General features: G+C 44.0%; 1 protein-coding gene across 1 annotated transcript in view; it reads left to right on the plus strand.

The window, feature by feature from the left end:
- The window catches only part of PKHD1 (polycystic kidney and hepatic disease 1 (autosomal recessive)), a 438,226-nt gene that overhangs the window by 36,085 nt on the left and 383,682 nt on the right, over window positions 1-18,459 (plus strand). The window contains exons 12-22 of the mRNA XM_014532447.1: window positions 492-593; window positions 1,418-1,513; window positions 4,028-4,169; window positions 7,750-7,864; window positions 8,852-9,130; window positions 10,205-10,294; window positions 10,388-10,478; window positions 11,922-12,064; window positions 13,534-13,661; window positions 14,800-14,975; window positions 17,752-17,890. Of these exons, the coding sequence (XP_014387933.1) occupies window positions 492-593; window positions 1,418-1,513; window positions 4,028-4,169; window positions 7,750-7,864; window positions 8,852-9,130; window positions 10,205-10,294; window positions 10,388-10,478; window positions 11,922-12,064; window positions 13,534-13,661; window positions 14,800-14,975; window positions 17,752-17,890 (1,501 nt within the window). The remainder of the gene's footprint in view (window positions 1-491; window positions 594-1,417; window positions 1,514-4,027; window positions 4,170-7,749; window positions 7,865-8,851; window positions 9,131-10,204; window positions 10,295-10,387; window positions 10,479-11,921; window positions 12,065-13,533; window positions 13,662-14,799; window positions 14,976-17,751; window positions 17,891-18,459) is intronic.

Here is an 18,459-nt window from a genome sequence, read left to right on the forward strand (position 1 = left end):
TTGGGGGATGGGGGGGTTGGGTTCGGGACATGCAGTAAGGGGAGGAGTGCAAGGATACTGAAGACAGTGTGCTCTGTTCCTTTGCTTAGAGCAAATTCAGACTCATGGGTAAACTGAGGCCTTGCATGGTGCATCCAAAGGCGATTCCTCCATAAAGTATAACCTCCTGTTTTGTGACTTGAGGCTGGGAGACAGATTTTCTAAGAAAGCATCATGGTATGTAGGTGTTTTAGCTCAGAGCCTGAGTGACTGCATTTCCCTTTCCTTTCAGATATTGCTCCTGTATAATATATGTCATCATACATATTATTATGTGTGAGTCCTTTTTATTAACTGCATTTTAAAATGACTATTACTAGAAAAAATTTCAACTGTTTCTTAGTCTTAGAAAGTTATGGTAGGACATAAATTATTGATAGTTTCTGTTATATTATTATCTGGGTCACATCCTGGTCTATATTTGGAAGCTTACCTTTTTTTTTCTCTTGCAGAAATACTGTCTGTGTTTCCAGAAACTGGGAGCCTTGGGGGAAAAACAGACATCACAATTACAGGAGACTTCTTTGACATCCCTGCCCAGGTTACCATTGCAGGTAACTTAGTTGAAATGGCTGAAAATAGTTCACAGTTTTAAATGCTGTTGGAGATTATGTGTCTCTTAGGGCATGGAGAGGGTATGGGGGAAGCAATCTTTGTCTCTTCTGACTCATTGTGCCACCCCGCTCTCATATTATACCTGAGTTTGGTTGAGATCATGGTCCTGCAGCTCTGCTACACGTAACAGGAATAGGATGTCCTCAGACACACTCACAATTCATGGGCAATTCCCTTGTGTGTCCCCATCTTGGGAATGAAGGGAGGGAAAACGTATAGCTGCCTCTTCACAAAGGTCTGCACCTACAATAGGCAACCCCTCCCCTTCTCCCCACTTAGCCCTCTCTGTGTGGACAGGCTGGAGTGGGCAGGAAATTGCTCTGCAGATTGTTCTGGAATGCCCTATGGCAAACCCATGTGCGGAACCTATCCAGAACCTTCAGTTATGCCAGGTGGATGCTCCTCTAGGTGGTGACACCAAGATGCAGGAAAATGCCCTTACACTCTCACATCACACATACCTCCCCAAGCTCAGCTGAGGGGTTCAGTACACCCTCAGTGGATGGCACTGCGTTGCTTTCTTTCAGATTTTATAAGCTGCCCTATGCTCTACGCCCTGTACTCTCCCTTTCCCGGCCTCCTTCAGCGGGGGTGACAAGTTTTGCTATACTATTTACATTCAGCCCTGTGCCTTAGAATAGGAGCCTGACTACTTCAGTGTGGTCCTGTTGTCTTGCCATCAAATTCTATGTATATGTCTCTATTTCTCTATATATCCATATCTATACCTATACCTATATCTAATTTAAAAAATTCTCCTCAGGCATTCCATGTGATGTTAGACACGTGTCTCCCACGAGGATTGCGTGCACCACTAGGGCCCCTGGAGAAGGTGCAAGGCTCACTGCTCCTCAGGCAGGTAAGGAGGCCACCCGGGCTGGTCAGTGACCTTCGGTTACATTTTCACCAGGATGGGCTTGGAAGTAGAAATGAAAGTGTTGGCGTTCTGTCTCAGCTTTTGACTGGTTAGCTCAGTGAGCTCTGGGTCCATGATACCACCGTCAGGGCTTTCCTCTCAGAGTGGCTCTTAGCTTTATTCAGATGCTCATCAACATTGCACTCCTGGCCCCAGCCAGATGGACGGCCAGTGGGGTTCAGTGGAGACCATGATCCCGGAAGCATAGCTTCAATCAAGTCATTGTTATCCGGGAGCATTAGAGCACGCTCATAACAGCAGCATCAGAAAAGGCCAGAGAGTGGGGCACAGCGAGGTGCACTTAAATGGTGTTTCTTCTCTGAGGCACCTGCCTGCGACTGAAAAGTAGGGCTGTGCTGTGCCATCACCACCAGTTTATGGTTGAAGTGGGCAGAAATGGAGAAGGCGAGGTCCCACCTGTCCTCTGTTTAAAGCTTCCACCTCATGGCTACAAATGGAAAGCACACAACTGGGGCACTTTTCTGGGAAGCATTAGGACTGGAGGCTCAAGTGTAGCTAGGGATGGGGGCAGCTGGTGTCTTACGCAGCCCGGAATGGCAAGCTGCCGCCTGTATTGCTCACCTGCCCCGCATGGGCTGATTTCCTGGTTAAACTCCCGGCAGTGGACTCACTTCCAGGATCTCAGCACTCAGAAGGCAGAAGGTGGAGAAACCTTTCTAAAGAAAGGCCATTTGGGTGTGAAAATGCATGCAAAGCTTTGGCTGGGGCCTTCTCCAGGTCCCAGATCTGCAGTTTGTACTCAGGGAAAGCTCCCACCCAAGGAAACCACCAAAGCAGGTGCTGGAGAGAATGTGTCCTTTGTCAGGAAATGGAGAACTGTCCCCTCTTAGCTGCTTGGGTAATGGTAGGATAATTTCCTGAATGCAGCTGTTTTTGAGGATCAACAGTGCCCTTTATGAAGATGCTTGGAAGTTTCTTCTGTGGAAGAAGAGCAGACTATTATGGAATGCAGCGGTTCTCAATGGTCCGCAGGGGACATTTGGTAACGCCTGGCAGTTACAACTGGGAAGGTGGTGGTGGTGCTACTGGCCTCTAGTGGCTGGAGTCCAGAGGTGCCACTAAACATCCTTCAATGCACAGGACAGCCTACACCAGTGATGGCGAACCTATGACATGCGTGTCAGAGGTGACACGCGAACTCATTTTTTTGGTTGATTTTTCTTTGTTAAATGGCATTTAAATATATAAAATAAATATCAAAAATATAAATCTTTGTTTTACTATGGTTGCAAATATCAAAAAATTTCTATATGTGACACGGCACCAGAGTTAAGTTAGGGTTTTTCAAAATGCTGACACACCGAGCTCAAAAGGTTCGCCATCACTGGCCTACACCCAGTTATCCAGCCCAAAGTGTCAATAGTGCTGAGGTTGAGAAACCTCAAGTAATGTATCAAAATATGCTCTTATTTTTCTACTTATTCCTTATCATTTCCCCTTTTAAGGATTAATGAGGAGTAGTAGTAGTAGTTTAAAATAATAATTACTATCACTGTCCTTTATTGAGTACTTAGTATATTTAGACTCTTTGTGTATGTAGTTCAAGCACTCTTAGTTTTTTTTTGGCCAGAATTGTCAAATTTACCCAGTTTTCCCCTAAGCTTTATTAAGATATAATTGACATATAACTCAAGCTTCATTAGTCTTTTCTGCATTATCTCTATTTATTATTGGCCTCATCCATGAGAAAATGAAGGCATCAAGCAGTTTGCTCAAAGCTACACATTTAATAAGCGACAGAGCTGGCATCTGAACCCACAAATATGTGATTCCCGAGCCTTGACCCTCAATCCAAGTTTGTATCCAATATTGATTACACATGGGCCTTTGGTCTCAGGGTTCGCTTAAAATAAAACACAAATTAATGAGTACAACATCATTGAAAATGTCTCTTAATAGCTGCATGTCACATGATTTGTTCTATGTGCAGATTCACAAACTGAGGCCATGACATGAGAAAAATGTAAGGGTTGCCAATTTTCTGAGGAATAAAAAGATCTCAGGGAATACAACTCCCAAGCTGGATTGGACATTAAAAGATGCTGAATCCACTCCTCAACAGTCAAGTCCCAAGTACATGATCACATCTTCCCCTTTACTCCACCACAGTTTGCTTGTTTACATTTTCTCTAGGACTCGGGCCTCTTCTCCAGACACGCTCATTAAAAAAGACTCCCTACTCTTCTCTGGTCCTCTAAAAGTATTTCCCCTTACCATTCCTCATCCACCTTCTCTCCAAGAGGCGAAATCCCACCCCAAGCAGTATTTACTACTTTGCAGAACATTAGTATTACCTATAGGACCTCTTCCATGCCCTTCCCACCTGGGTCTCAGTTGACTCACCTTTCTAGTTAGTACCTGGATCATCTTTACTCTGTTGTATGCAGTAAAGTAGTTCCTCAGTTTGGGTGTTTATGAAGTATACCTGTCTTCCAGGCAACCGGGGGCTTCTTTTTGAGGTTGGAGATGCTGCTGAGGGCTTAGACCTGACTGAAGCCACCCCTGGGTACCGGTGGCAGATTGTCCCTAACGCCAGTTCTCCATTTGGATTTTGGTCAAAGGAAGGGCAACCTTTCAGGTATGTTGTAGGAAAAGTGAGAGTCCGTGTCGAAAGCATCTTTAGGAGACAGATAAGTAAACTATGAGGTTTCCAGGATAAAATTTATAATGTCCACCAATTTCACAACAGAGTTTGATCATTGTTATTTACTGGTGTTGTTCATACTAATGTACCACAGGTCTTTTATAGGTACATGCTAAATTTAAAGAAATATATTTTGTACATCTACACAATGGAATACTATGCTGCGGTAAAAAAGAAGGAACTCTTGCCTTTTGCAACAGCATGGATGGAACTGGAGAGCATTATGCTAAGTGAAATAAGCCAGTCAGAGAAAGATAAATACCACATGATCTCACTCATTTGTGGATTATAGAGAACAACATAGACTGATAAACAGGGACAGATCCAAAGACAGAGAAACATCAATCAGACTATCACTCCCCAGAGGGAAAGTAAGGGAGGGAGGGGGTAAGGGGAGGAGATCAATCAAAGGACTTGTATGCATGCATATAAGCCAAACCAATGGACATGGACAACAGGGGGATGAGAACATGAGTGTGGGGGGGGGGGTTAATTGGGGGGATAAGGACACATTTGTAATACCTTAACTAATAAAGAATTAAAAAAAAAGAAATATATTTTTATTGATTTCAGAGAGGAAGGGAGAGGGCGAAAGAGATAGAAACATCAGTGATGAGAGAGAATCATTGATCAACTGCCTCCTGCACGCCCCACACCAGGGATGGAGCCCACAACCTGGGCATGTACCCTGACTGGGAATTGAACCATGACCTCCTGGTTCATAGGTTGACGCTCAACCACTGAGCCACGCAGGCTGGGCAGGTGCATGCTAAATTTTGAACAATAGATAAATTTCATACTTGATACAACTTAGTTTACAATTTGATTTGGAGATGACTATTAATTGGCATATTGAGTTGAGTAGGCTAAGAGACTTAAGCGAGAGCAGGGTAAAATTTGCTGCGGGTACGTGTTTAAGACATGAAACTCACATTCAGATGATGCTGAAGAAAGACGCCAGCATTTTCCCATTGGTCATATGAGGGAGCAAAGGCTGGAGCCTTAGGAGACATTGTTTTCAGTAGTAGTGACTGCAATGTGATTGTGGCTTTGAATCTTTTTAACCCCTGCAAGGATATTGCCAAAATTTCTGGTTCTCCAAAGTGGGCTTAAAAGTATAAAAAAATGAGAATTTCTTAGACATGCTGTTTCCTTAATGTACTCCCAATGTATATATAGAAGCATAGATCCTTACTGTGTTATCCTTTATTCTTTTGATCCTTACTGTGTTATCCTTTATTCTTTTGAGAGAGGTTGGTCATGACCCTGAGTGTGAATTGGAGCCATTCTCTGAGCTCCTCCAAGGATTTGGCCATATTCATTGTTAATTCAGTTGTGGAATGAAAAGCTTTTTTCCCTGTTCAGGGAATTTCAGACATTGAAGAAGCCAAGTAGGAGGGAAATCTGTGAACAGAATAGAGTTTCTGTTGTCCTGGAAGTCTTACTAACTAGGTATTTAACCACCAATATATGGTTTTAAAGTAGCAATAATTTGTGGTCCTTTATGGCACCTAATTCATCTTTGTTATCCTTTTTGAGGCCCATCAATGATGTTCAAAGGAAACCTTTTAACTATAGTTAGTGTGTGGAGTGGTAAGGAGAGAGTCAAACCACCTCAAAAGACGACCTATAGGGTATGTCTCTTTAACTGCTATTTTGAGGAGCCATAAACCAGAGAGTAACTCTTCTTCTATGTCATTAATTTCTTTAAAATTCAAAAATGTTAAGAATTGGAATATTTATTAATTGATAAATTAATTATATTGATGGACCTTTAAAATAGTTATTTTCAAAACTATTTCAGAATATACTTTAAAATATATATATTTTTTATTGATTTCAGAGAGGAAGGGAGAGGGAGAGAGAAACATCAATGATGAGAGAGAATCATTGATCTTCTGCCTCCTGCATGCCCCATACCAGGGATCAAGCCTGCAACCTGGGCAAATGCCCTGACCGGGAATCGAACTGTGACCTCCTGGTTCATAGGTTGACACTCAACCACTGAGCCATGCTGCCTGGGCTCAGAAAATATTCTTGATATTTATTGGGGTAGTGTAATAATTTTCTTATCCATATCTGTCTCTAATACTAGGTCACTAGAACTTATATTAAACATTGTAACATTGCTTGCTATCTGATGTATTCTAATTTGAGATCGCTAACATGTTCAATTGACTCTTCTCTGTGGACAGTAGCCTTTTTAATTGGGAAAAAAGACTCTTTGCAGGTATTGGGGTATCTGGTAAGCTCAGAGCAAATACTTTTGGTTTTGTGTGTGAAATATTACCTAATTAGTAAACCCCCAAACAATTGAAAACAATTTACTGACCACCTAGATTCAGTACTGTGTTAGAAGGTCTCGAACAAGGTCATCGTCCTTGTGGAGTGACCACCCTTGTCACACACATGTACAGCCAAAGAGCAAGGCAAGATGGCATGCACTGAAATTCCTCAGTGTACCCACGTGTGTGTCCTGATCTTCTCATTCAGTTCACTTGATACATATTGAGTTATTGCCATGTCCCAGGCCTTCTAGGATCAATGACTTCATGAGACACAACACTGAGGAAGTATTTCAGAGTTAGTTTGCAGATGAGGAACTGTGGTCTCCAGTAGGTAAAGTGGTTTTTCTAATATTGCACAATTATCAAGTGGCAGAACCAAGTTCTGAATTTTTCTGACTTCAAGGCCTATAATTTCTCCCTAAATTCACCTAAGCCACATTAGGGCACATGTCCCTCTTTCCCCATGGGAATATGGTTTTTAAAAGGACACACCTACATGTCAAACCCTACATAAATGAACACCTGTGTCTAGGAAGTTAATGTCTGCACGAGGGAGAGGAAATGGAGTGAAGTCCCTCTTGATATCTATCATTTTGGGCCATTTCAGGTCTATCACTTTACTCATAAAGAAATGCACAGTGTTGTCTAGAAGTCAAGATTATTTGGGAGGAAACATTCTAGCTAATGTATGATTATCCCCATACACAGCTGCACAGACTGAATGTAAGGTGGCTAATGTGTGACTTCAGCCAGAGGGGTGATCTAATATAGCTTGTGACATATGAATGTGCTAGAGATGGAGACAAGGAACAAGGGTTCCAGATCAAGTCAGAGCAATTCCTGATCAGTGATCTCCCCTTCTTTCTAATAATAAGAATAATGTTTACTATTGATTGAGCTCCTACCAGGGACCAGACCCTGCACTGCTGCGTGAGGTAGGTTCTCAGCGAAGCCTCCAGACAGCCTGATGCTGGGGCTTCCACTTTCCCAAAGAGGATGTGACTGCAGGGGAGCTGTGGCTGGTGTGAAAGGATGGGTTGAGATATTGAGACTAGTTGGGCGCCACAGCTGTTTCCAGAGTACAGTGGCCAATCCCGTGGCACAAAAGTCAAGGGTTTCTTCCTCATTACCACAAAGAAGAACAAAGTACAGGCGGAACCACTCGCTGGGTCAGTGATTCGGGCCTTGGTTGCTTTTGCTTGACCCTGCGTTCCTCTGCGTTACAGAGCACGGCTCAGTGGGTTCTTTGTGGCCCCAGAAACAAATAATTACACTTTCTGGATCCAGGCGGACAGCCAAGCTTCCCTGCATTTCAGTCGGTCAGAGGATCCCAGGACCAAGGTATTCGCCTTTTCTCATTTTCCTTTTCCTGTCCCCAGTCCTTCACTCATAAAAAAAAAAAAATAATAAAAAATCTAAAACTAAAACTCTCATGTTCTACAAATAGTTGTAACACACCATTAGGCAAATATAGAGTCTTTTTGATGGGGGGAGGGGTTCATTAGAAACGTTTTTAATTGAGGTATAATTGACATGCTTTTAATTGTTGAAAACAAATTTGGTTGAGTGTGTTGGCACCTACTGTTTACTGAGCACTTCCTGTAGGCTGGGCATTATGCTACATTTTTTATATGCCTTGTCTCTAATTTTCACAGCATTTCTGTGAGCTATGTCTATTTATTTCTATTTTTCAGATAAGGAAATTGGGAGTTAGAAGGGTTGTATGGTCAATCCAGGGCCACTTGGGATCACAAGAGCCGTATGTAGGATTCAAACCCCGATTTTTCTGACTCCAGAGTTTGCGCCTTGCCCCCTAATTTTGGGTAGGGATATAATCAGTCTTCTGTAGGAATTTCCCCATCAGTTTTGAAGGGTAAGAAAAGGTGATTTTAACAAACAGCCAAATTCACTAGTGCCATTGATAAGGAACCAAAAGATCTCTTTTCAAGTTATTAACATGCTTCTATTAAATGAAGCATATTAATTGCTAGTTGGCTAGAGGAATATTATAGATTTTGATGTGATCACTCCTTCTACATTTCTTGAAGGGCTTGGTAGTGCTTTATCCACAGCAGCACCTAAACACAGGGTCTCAGGCTGGCTGTTCCATGCAGCCTCTCCTCAATACTATTCAATTGAGAAAAAGAGGGGGAAGGAGGGGTGCAGAAGCATAAACAGCCACAAGCCTCACTGTGACTTGGCTAACTAGTTGGAAAAGGCAGACCAGTCCTCAGGTCCTTGTTAATAACTGACCAGACACTTGTTGTTGGAGAAGGAAATACTCAGAAGCTCCACAGTGCTGATCGTGATATGTTTATTGGGGCACAGGTGAAGGTGGCCTCCATCAGGGTGGGCACTGCTGACTGGTTTGACTCCTGGGAGAATGGGAATGATGAAGGCACCTGGCAACGGAAGTCCCCCAAGTTGGAGCTGCTCGGGGGAGCCAGGTACTACCTGGAGGCAGAGCAGCGTGGGAGAGCCCCCAGCGGGGGCATGAGAATTGGTGTCCAGATCCACAACACCTGGCTGAATCCCGATGTGGTCAGCACCTACCTGCGGGAGAAGCATCAGATCCGAATCCGCGCTCGGAGACTTCCGGAGATCCAGGTCTGCATCCCTTCCCAGTCCCATGGACTTAGGGTCAGGGCCTGAATTCCGGAAGGGATATAATGTTGCCTAGTGGAAGGATCACTGCCTGGGAGCAGAAAATTTGAGTTGTAATTATCACTCTGCTGCCAGAGAAATAGGATATGTATCCAATAGGGTTGTGAGGACGTTTAAAAAAATGCAAAGTCTTGTTATTGAGATGACTTTATTCATGGACTTAGTTTCAGGAATTTAAGGTCCAGATAAATATTCTTTTGGAAACTTACTCCTTAGAGAAGAGATGAGGTCCTCTGAACACCCACACCCACACCCACGTGTGCACGCTAAAGCATTTGCACCTGAGATTTCATAGCCTTTTGACTATGTTTTCCCTATTGGCTGTGTTTTCTAAGTCTACTTTGTAAAGGTCAAGGCCTTTGGGTCTCTCAGTTGTGCCCCATACTTTCATTGAATAATTTTGGTGTATTTTTGTTGTTCACTTTTTGGTGTACCAGGATGAGTCACTATGGACTCTGCTTTTTAAGTTTACACTCTAGTCGGAAAAAACACACATGTATATAAATAGCCACAAGAAAATAAAGAAAGAAAATCACAAGTGATATAAGCGGTTAAAAATAACAAGTGATATAAGATGATATATAAGTCATATATGAAAGCACTTACACTTTCTTACTCCATAATGAAAGTGTAAGGTGCCTGGCAGGGAATGTATTGGAAGCCAAGCTGAGATGGAGTAAGCCTCTGAGAGTGTGACATGCCATGTAGCTGCTTCTGCCTGCCAGGCCCCTGGGAGAGAGAGAGTGCTTGGGGAGAAGAGAGGAAAGTGGGCCATTCAGGGGCAATGTGTGTGGGCGGGGAGGGAGTAGCAAAGATAAATTGGGAGACAGACATGCACATTATTCCAAGGCAAGTTTTCATTAGGAGATAACACTTGTGTTCTCCAGATATTTCTAGATGATAGTTTAAAAATGGAAATTTTAATAAGAAAATAGCAAGCCAAGAAGTATGTTCTTAGATGACCTCTGTGGCTTGATTAGCACATGCCAGTAAGTCCTGTTACTCTTGACTTTTTAGATGCTAACTGTGTCTGGAAGTGGGAACTTCTTCCTTACTTGGGACAATGTCTCTAGCCAGCCTATCCCTGCAAATGCCACAGCCCATCAGGTGGGAACCTCCTTCAAACACGGAGAGGTGGGGGAGCCAGGGGTGGTCTTTATGTCCACGGTATAAACTCCTGGTAGCTTTTCTTTTCTACAGATTCAAACAGCCATTGAAGAGTTACTTGCAGTCAAATGCCAGCTGGAACCCTTTTCGGCTAACATCCTCCTCCGAGTTGGATTTGAAGAAGGTGCTGTCCCTGGCTTGACAAATTGTGACCCTCTTCTCCATCATTCTCTGTCTCTCCCTCTCCCCCCCCCCCCCCCCCCCAGCCCCCGCCTCTGTCTCCTTCTCTTTCTTTCTCTCTGTCTTTCTCATAAAATGGGAACAGTCTTCATTTCCTCTCCAAGGTGCTAATAGAGTCAAGGAAGATATGGAAACTGGATTTGGACACTGAGCGGCCAAAGGAGTGGCTACTTTCTTGGGAGGGAGCTGCTTGGTGTGGTGTCCTCCTGAGCTGTCTGATGAGAAGCCAAGGGTGCTGGGGAGTCAGAGTTAAGCATCACAGTGGGAAAAGACTTGCAAAAGATATAGGTGGGAAGTGGCAAGACAGTACAAATCTTGTTTAATTTAAATTGCATATTGAGTGAAGGAATTATTACATAAAACAGTAGTCTTAACAAATTATAAAAATGAAATGGTTTATTTTAAAAATACTAAGGCGAATTGAGTTGAAATTGACACTCCTTATCTTTTTACTTCTCAACAATTTTCCGTGTCATGGTACACATGGAAATGGTAGTCCCCCTTTATGCAAACCCCCAGTGAGTACATGAAACCTTGGATATACCATGTTTTTTTTCCTATACATACATACCTCTGATAAAGGTTATTTATAAATTCAGCAAGGAAGAGATTAACAGCCATAATTAATAATAAAATAGAACAGTTATAACAACATACTATAATGAAAGTTATGGGAATGTGGCGTGTCTCTCTCTCTCTCAAAATATCTTATTATACTGTACTCACCCTTATTCTTTTTTTGTAATGATGCAAGATGATAAAATGCCTAGGTGATGAGATGAAGGGCGGTGAATAATGTACGCATTATGACAGAACATTAGGCTACTGTTGACCATATTGATACTTTACTTAACAATCACTTTCCAGCTTCTCTTTGGCATATCGGAATGACCAGCATCACTACTCCTGCACTTTGGGGCCATTATTTAGTAAAACAGGGTTACTTCAACACAAGCACTGGGATCTGAGAACCCAGAGAGCTACTAAGTGACTGCCAGTGGGGAGCATCTAAGCTAGGGACTGTGTGAGATTTCATCATGCTATTCAGAGCGTGTACAATCAAAAACCTATGAGTTGTTTATTTCTGGAATTTTCCATTTAATATTTTTGGACCACGGTTGACTGTTGGTAACTGAAACTGTAGAAGTGAAACCACAGTAAGGGGACTACGTATATTTTCGATGCTCTAAGGGTGACAGAATGGATTTTTCATAGTTGGAGCCTGCAAACAGGGGGCTGCAGGGCATCCTAAGCCCTGCCCAGCTCACCCGAGGGCTGGGGGACCAATATCCTGGGGAACCCATAGCTTATGCCCTGCACACATGTTGGGAAGCTCTGTCTTTTTAACCTCTCCTCTGTCTTTTCATTTTATTTGAACTGCATGCAGGCCCAGAAGGTTCCAGCTTTGATGGGGACCTCACCAGTGGGACAGAGCCCTTCTGTGGGAGGTTCAGCCTCTGTCGGCCTCGACACCTTGTCCTCACACCCCCTGCTGCCCAGCACGGCTACCGGCTGGACCAGTACACACAGGTAGGGAGCAGCCCTCATGCTTCCAGCGAGGCATTGGTCTTCCTCTCGGGGGTTGAGATGGAGAAACAGAAGCACAAACGAGTGATTGCTGTGTTTGCTGTGATTTGCCTAACACGTTTCGGGCTGAGGTTCTCGGTTTCTTAAATGCTGTTCCAGGTGTGAACAGATGTCTCCAGTCCTCCATTAGCTACTTGTTACATAGAAATGCCTTTGTATTTGTGGGAGACCTATGGGAATTTTTATATGCTTTGTACAGGGGTGGGCAAAAGTCGGTTTACAGTTGTGATTATGCCAAACAGAAAGTTTATTCTTGTATTATTTATTGATTATTGTATTAGTTTCCATAATAACAACTCTAAACCGACTTTTGCCCCCTAGCCCCCTTTATTTTCTTTGCTCTTTAGGTATCAGTGCAGATCTCTAATCAGACTTTCTGGTTTTGAATTCTGACTCTATATCCTGTGTGCCCTCAACGTCTTACTTTACACATCTGAAAAATGGGTAATAATGTTGTCTATCTCTCAGGATTCGGGGGAAGATTAAATGAGGTAATCCACTGAAGTACCTGTGCAGTGGTTAGGACTCAGCAGAGGCTAGCTATTGTTTTTTTATTATAGTTATTATTATTGATGCATTGACTGACCCATTTCTTGAATCCCTCTTACATCCTTTGTGTCAGTGGCTCTGCAGTTCCTCAAATGAAGCCCATTTGCCCTGTGGGAACCAGGGTGAGCCTTGTTGGGGCAGCTGAGCTCATGGCAGTGGTTTTGTCCTGGCCTAGTTGAACGGCAGTGGGAACGGGACTGAATGGTTCAGGTTGGGGCACCACCCATCTCTCAGAAGCACTTCCCACACAGCAGAGGCTCCCAATGGGCATAATTTTGCCTCCTAGGGGAGAGTTGGCAATTTATGAGGACATTTTTGGTTGCCACAACTGGGTCATTGCTACTGGCATCCACTGGATAGATCTCAGCGATGTTGCTAAATATGTACATTGTGTAGACTAGACCCCTCACAGGAAAAAAAAATGCAATCCAAAATGTCAATAGTGCTGAAGTAAAAAAAATTCTGCTCTAAAGACTTTTTGAGCCAAATAATTTTACGTAACTCAGAGTTAGAAACCAAGGATGCTGGGGAGTTAGAGTCAAGGAATTGCAGATCAGAGAGGTTAAGTGACTTGCTCAAGGTTGCACAGGTAACCGGGTCAGAACAGGAGTTTTCTAATAGAGATCCTTTAAAATTGTCATTGCCAAACACAGTGCCCTTAATAACTTTTTTGGAAAATAGCAATTTACTCTAAATGATTTGTCTCTCCTGCTAGACTGGTAAGTTCCGGGAGGGCAGGAACTGGGCTGACTCTCTCACAGCGTGAGGCAGGGTTCTAGAGAGGTGGACTCGCCTCTCCACACATTGTTTGAATGGTTGCTTCCTGTACTGATAGAGCTGAAGCACTTATCTGGTGTCCACAGCTGTGCATTGCATACAAAGGCCACATGAATAAGACCCTGAAGGTGACCGTGTCTTTCACATTCGATCTTCAAAACATCATTAAGAACATCACCTGTGACTGGAGTCTCATCAGAACCAGTCCCGAAAGGTAGATAACCTGTGGGGAGTTGTGGGAATTCTGCCAACTGGGATGATTAGCTCTCTCGGGGACAGTGCCTCAGATACGAGCTAATTTGGGGCTCTGAACACAGATGTGGAAAAAATGGAGCCTGGAGAAGTTTGATGTAAAAACAGTTAGTTGTGAGGAATATAATCTTTCTAGAAGGAGTCTGACATTTCTCATAGAGTCACAGAACATAGTATTTTTAGAAAATATTCCTTGACATTACCGATGAGAAAAATGGGGTGGTGATTCACCCCATTTGGTGATTCAACAAAATTCGGCAAGTGAACAAGATTCTGGAATAAAATTCAAGCATCTCAATGCCTTGACTCAGTGCTCTTTCCAGAGATCTCTTATGGGTTTTGCAAGTGGTTTTAAACTAAATAGTCCTGTAATGTCCAGGAGTATTAATCTTCCTTGTCATTAAAGCCTAACATACTATCTGCCTGAGACACACACTTACATTGTATCTAGAGGCCCGGTGCACCAATTCGGCCTGGCCTGTGGGATCGGGCCAAAACTGGCTCTCCGACATCCTCCAAGGGATCCTGGATTGCGAGAGGGCGCAAGCCAGGCCGAGGGACCCCACCAGTGCACAGTCAGGGCCGGGGAGAGACGCGGGAGGTTGGCCAGCCAGGGAGGGACTGCAGGAGGGCTCCAGGGCATGTCTGGTCCGGCCTGTCCAATCGGCCGGACCCCAGCTGCAAACTGACCTAACGGTCGGAGCGTCTGCCCCCTGGTGGTCAGTGCACATCATAGTGAGCAGTTGAGCGGCCTTAGCATATCATTAGCATATTAAACTTTGGTTGAATGGCTGACAGGTTGACCAGATACTTAGCATATTAGGCTTTTATTATATAGGATTTGAAAAAGACTCCATGTCAGGAATGAATGATTGCCTTAAAATGTGATTCACTAATATGATAGCACAAGTTCAGCTTAACAGCCTGCCTTGGATGTTGTACCCAAGGCACACAAGACTGTTTGGGTGCTGGGGGTTCACGGGGTCCCTCTCCTGGCTACACAGTCCTCAGGCCCCCAGGTTGGAGAACGAGGGCTCTAACGGGAGGGGACTGTGGATGCACAGGGACAGGCCCATTTCTGCTGTGTGCTTGTTTTTCAGCTGGCGATTCACTTGCACTAACCTCTGGATGACTTGTGTGCATCGCTCCACGCATCTCCAGAGGCCTCTGGCAAACTCCCTGGTGCTGGTTCATCGAATTGACCTCTTCCCTCTGGCTCTGGAGACGGGCATGTTCTGTGTGGATGAAGTTATTATTGCAGACACAAACCTAACAGGTGATCATCGAATCCACTCTCTTCCATGGACCTGTCCGTCAAAGGCCGACCTTAAACTTTTCTGCTAGGGGCTGCTGTTATTTTAATGAAGAGGGAAGAGGTGATTCTCCATCTTGCCTGTCTTTTCCTAGAGAGAAGATGGGGTTGGTATTGTGTGCCCTTGGCCGCTATATTTCTCTAGCTAGTTCCTCTTTTTTTCCTATTCCCTGCAATGCTTGCTCCTGCTTCTGGTGGTTGTGCTGTTGCCCTGATTTTATTCCTTCCTTGCTGAGAAGCCTTGGTTTCCTCATCCATAAAATGGTCATATTGAGGTCCCTGCCTCATTGGATTAACTACAAAGATTAACTGAAGTGTAATGGAAAGCACTCATCACAGGTCCTGACCATAGTAAGTGTTCAATAAACATGAGCAATTATTATTACTTATTAACATTATTATTACTGTTAATAAGAAGTCCAGAAGGATTTCTTGATCTCTCTTTCAGTTAATATCTGTCATACAAAGTGCCGGAAGAACACAGCAATATCTGGCCACATAAAGGGACTAAAGTTCTGATTTATGACAGACTCAGTGAGAGCTAGAGGGTAACCAGGCCCTCATGGGAATAGCCTTGTCTTGTCCTTCCTTCTGCCCACCTAGATTCCTCCCCCTTGTCAGTTAGGGTTCAGGCCGGGCCTATTTCTCCACCAAGTCCTTTGTCCTCCCTTAGGCACAGTGATCTCACTGAGCTTTGCTTGTCCACAGGTCTTAGGGACAGAGTGCTCATCAGGGGACTTTAGACTGGCCCAGGATACTGCACACCCAGGGGAAGGGAAGCCCCCAGCCAGGCAGATGGTGCCACTGCTCCCAGGGCCTCCAGGCTTCCAAGTTCTTTTTATTCTCCATTTCCCATCACATCCTTGTGACTTTGGGGCTCAGCTTTCCTGCTTTAAGTAGCTTCTCTCACCCAGGAGAAGGGGAGGAAACAGTCATTTACATTTGATTTACAAAATGTGCAAGTTTTCAGCCTTTTGCCTGTAACATTGCAGAGCTGAGGGCAAGGGAACTTGGGGGTGCATGGCAAAGGTCTCTCTTTTAGCCCTGAAATTACGTTGTATTTGCACTCATCAAAATTCTGCCTCTTATTTGTTTTAGTGGTTTCAGTGTTTTGAGGGCATCTGGGTCAGACTGTGTCACTGCTTATTTTCAACCCTGCTTATGTTCTGGCACACAGAAAATAATATTCAAATGGTGTGCTTGGGTAACTGCCTGAATTCTTGGTGCCTAAGATACCGAGCTGGGCCTTTTGCGACCCTCAAGTGCTGCCCAGGTTCCTGGAGGCTGAGGGTCTCAATATTTCAGACACTTGAACTCCGTGATAGGGAAACTCAGGATTAGATAATAGTTGCCTTTCCCTTTTTTTTTTCTCTTCTCCTTTAAATGCTATCTTATACCTACAAACCTTCAAAGTGCAAGATCCAGAGCGCTTTCTCACTGCCCCCACCTCTCTGCCACCAAATGCTCCGCTATCTGGATCCATCCTAGGAGTGAGGTGAGGAGGGAAGCAGAGAGGAAGAGGGCAGAGACAAGAAAGAACATGGGTGGCTTGGGTAAAACCATGTTTCCTGCTTTGGCTAGTTAGCCTGCTGGTAACAACTTTGCTTTGAGGATTTTTTAATGGCAACATAAACTTGATGCAATTGGGCTCAATATTCAGAGTTAATTGTCCAACATTTATCTGATCAATTTAACACGATTATATTCTCCCATCTAAATGTCCTCTATGGAAGTTTTTCTCATCTAATGGTAGCTACCATTTATTTCTCATTTACTTCTTAGAACCCCATGAGGTGGTCCTAGTATTCCTACCCTATAGATGACAAAAGCAAAGCTAAGAGGGGCTGAGTATCTTGCTCCAAATCCACAGCCAGGACGTGGGCAACCATGGAACCCTGAGATCATTGATACCAAAGCCAAAACTTCAATGACTCCGTACCCAGCTGAGTGAATCCACATTTACTGAGCACCACTCTGTGCCTGGTGCTGTGCTAAGCATCGGGCATGTAAGCATACTGCCTTTAAACTGTTTCCTGTCTCATTGTATTGTCTTGGGGAAGAAGCTATGTTCTTCACAGCGCCTAGTAGGAGGGGAGGAGAATATTGAATTACATTGTGCTGGTCATTTAAATCTGCCATCTCACTAAACTCTCCCTGCTGTGCAGGCTGGTATATGTCGTGATTCCCATCTTAGAAATGAGAAAATGTCTTAGGTTAGTTTGATTAGCCAAGTGGTAATCCAAGAGAAGTGGAAAATCAGGATTCCAACAGTGGTCTGTCTCAAAGTGTGCACCTTTCCTGCTCATGTGCTGACTCTACACTGTGGATAAATAGTAGGTACCCCAGTACGTGCCTCGTGTGTTCAGTCTTCCTAAGGAGGATCTGCTGGCCATTCCTGGAGTTGCCAGGGAAAAGAAAGGAGGAAAGGGTGGCCATCCACACTGTGGTAGATTATCTGTGTGCGGGTCCTCCTGTGGCACAGGGAGTGATGTTTGGCTTACGTCGCCTTGAACTTTGCTGTGAAATCAGACTTTGTCTCCTTACACCATGACCTTGCATTTTTTTGTTGCTACTAAACTCCTGCCTCTTCTCACTGTGCTTTGCATCCAGCAGAGGGAGGGAATCTCAGCTTTGAGTGTGTGCTGAGATCTAAGTAACTCAGCATCTCCAGTGGGGCCTTTCCTCACAGCTGGTCTTCCACCTTGAGTTACTTGATAATAATTGGATCGTTGCTCTCCAGTTTCTCAGGCTGATTCTGGAACAGCTCGCCCAGGTGGGAATCTGGTGGAATCACTCTCTGTGGTGGGATCCCCTCCAGTCTACAATGTAACCTCCTGGTTGGCAGGGTGTGGCTCAGAGCTCCCGCTCATCACTGCAAGGTAAGGAGCTGTCTTTGTTCACCGGTCGCTCCTTAGGATTGCTAGTTGGTCCTGGAGGACACAAAGGTGGGACTTTTATTAGGAAAAGTCACCCATCTTGTTGCTTAAAGCAGTGCTTCTTAGTCTCAAGAATGCAGTATCAGACACCTGGAGGTCTTGTTAAAACATAAATCACTGAGCCCTAACCCCACCATCTTTAATTCACTGGGTATCAGGCAGGGTCTGAGAATTTGCATTCTCAGTGGGTTCCCAGGCAATGCTGATTTTACTGGTCTGGGGACTACACTTCAAGAACTAGTTCCTAGAGAATTTGTTTAAAAGTAGTTGTATGTTTATGCTCTTCAGAGGCTCACATTGCCTCCATTTTCTGTTCACACCCCTCCTTCCATTTCTCATACATTAATATTATTGGAATTATTTGAGGCTAAATGCAAGTCTATAGAACAGTGGTTCTCAACCTTGGCTGCACATTAGAATCACCTGGGAATCTTTTTAAAATCCTGGTTTCTGGGCCTCATCCTCTGGAAATTCTGTTTCTTTGTTATGGGGTGGGGCCACAACATTAGTAA

This window comes from Myotis brandtii, unplaced genomic scaffold (genome assembly GCF_000412655.1).
Source record: "Myotis brandtii unplaced genomic scaffold, ASM41265v1 scaffold893, whole genome shotgun sequence".
NCBI lineage: Eukaryota > Metazoa > Chordata > Mammalia > Chiroptera > Vespertilionidae > Myotis > Myotis brandtii.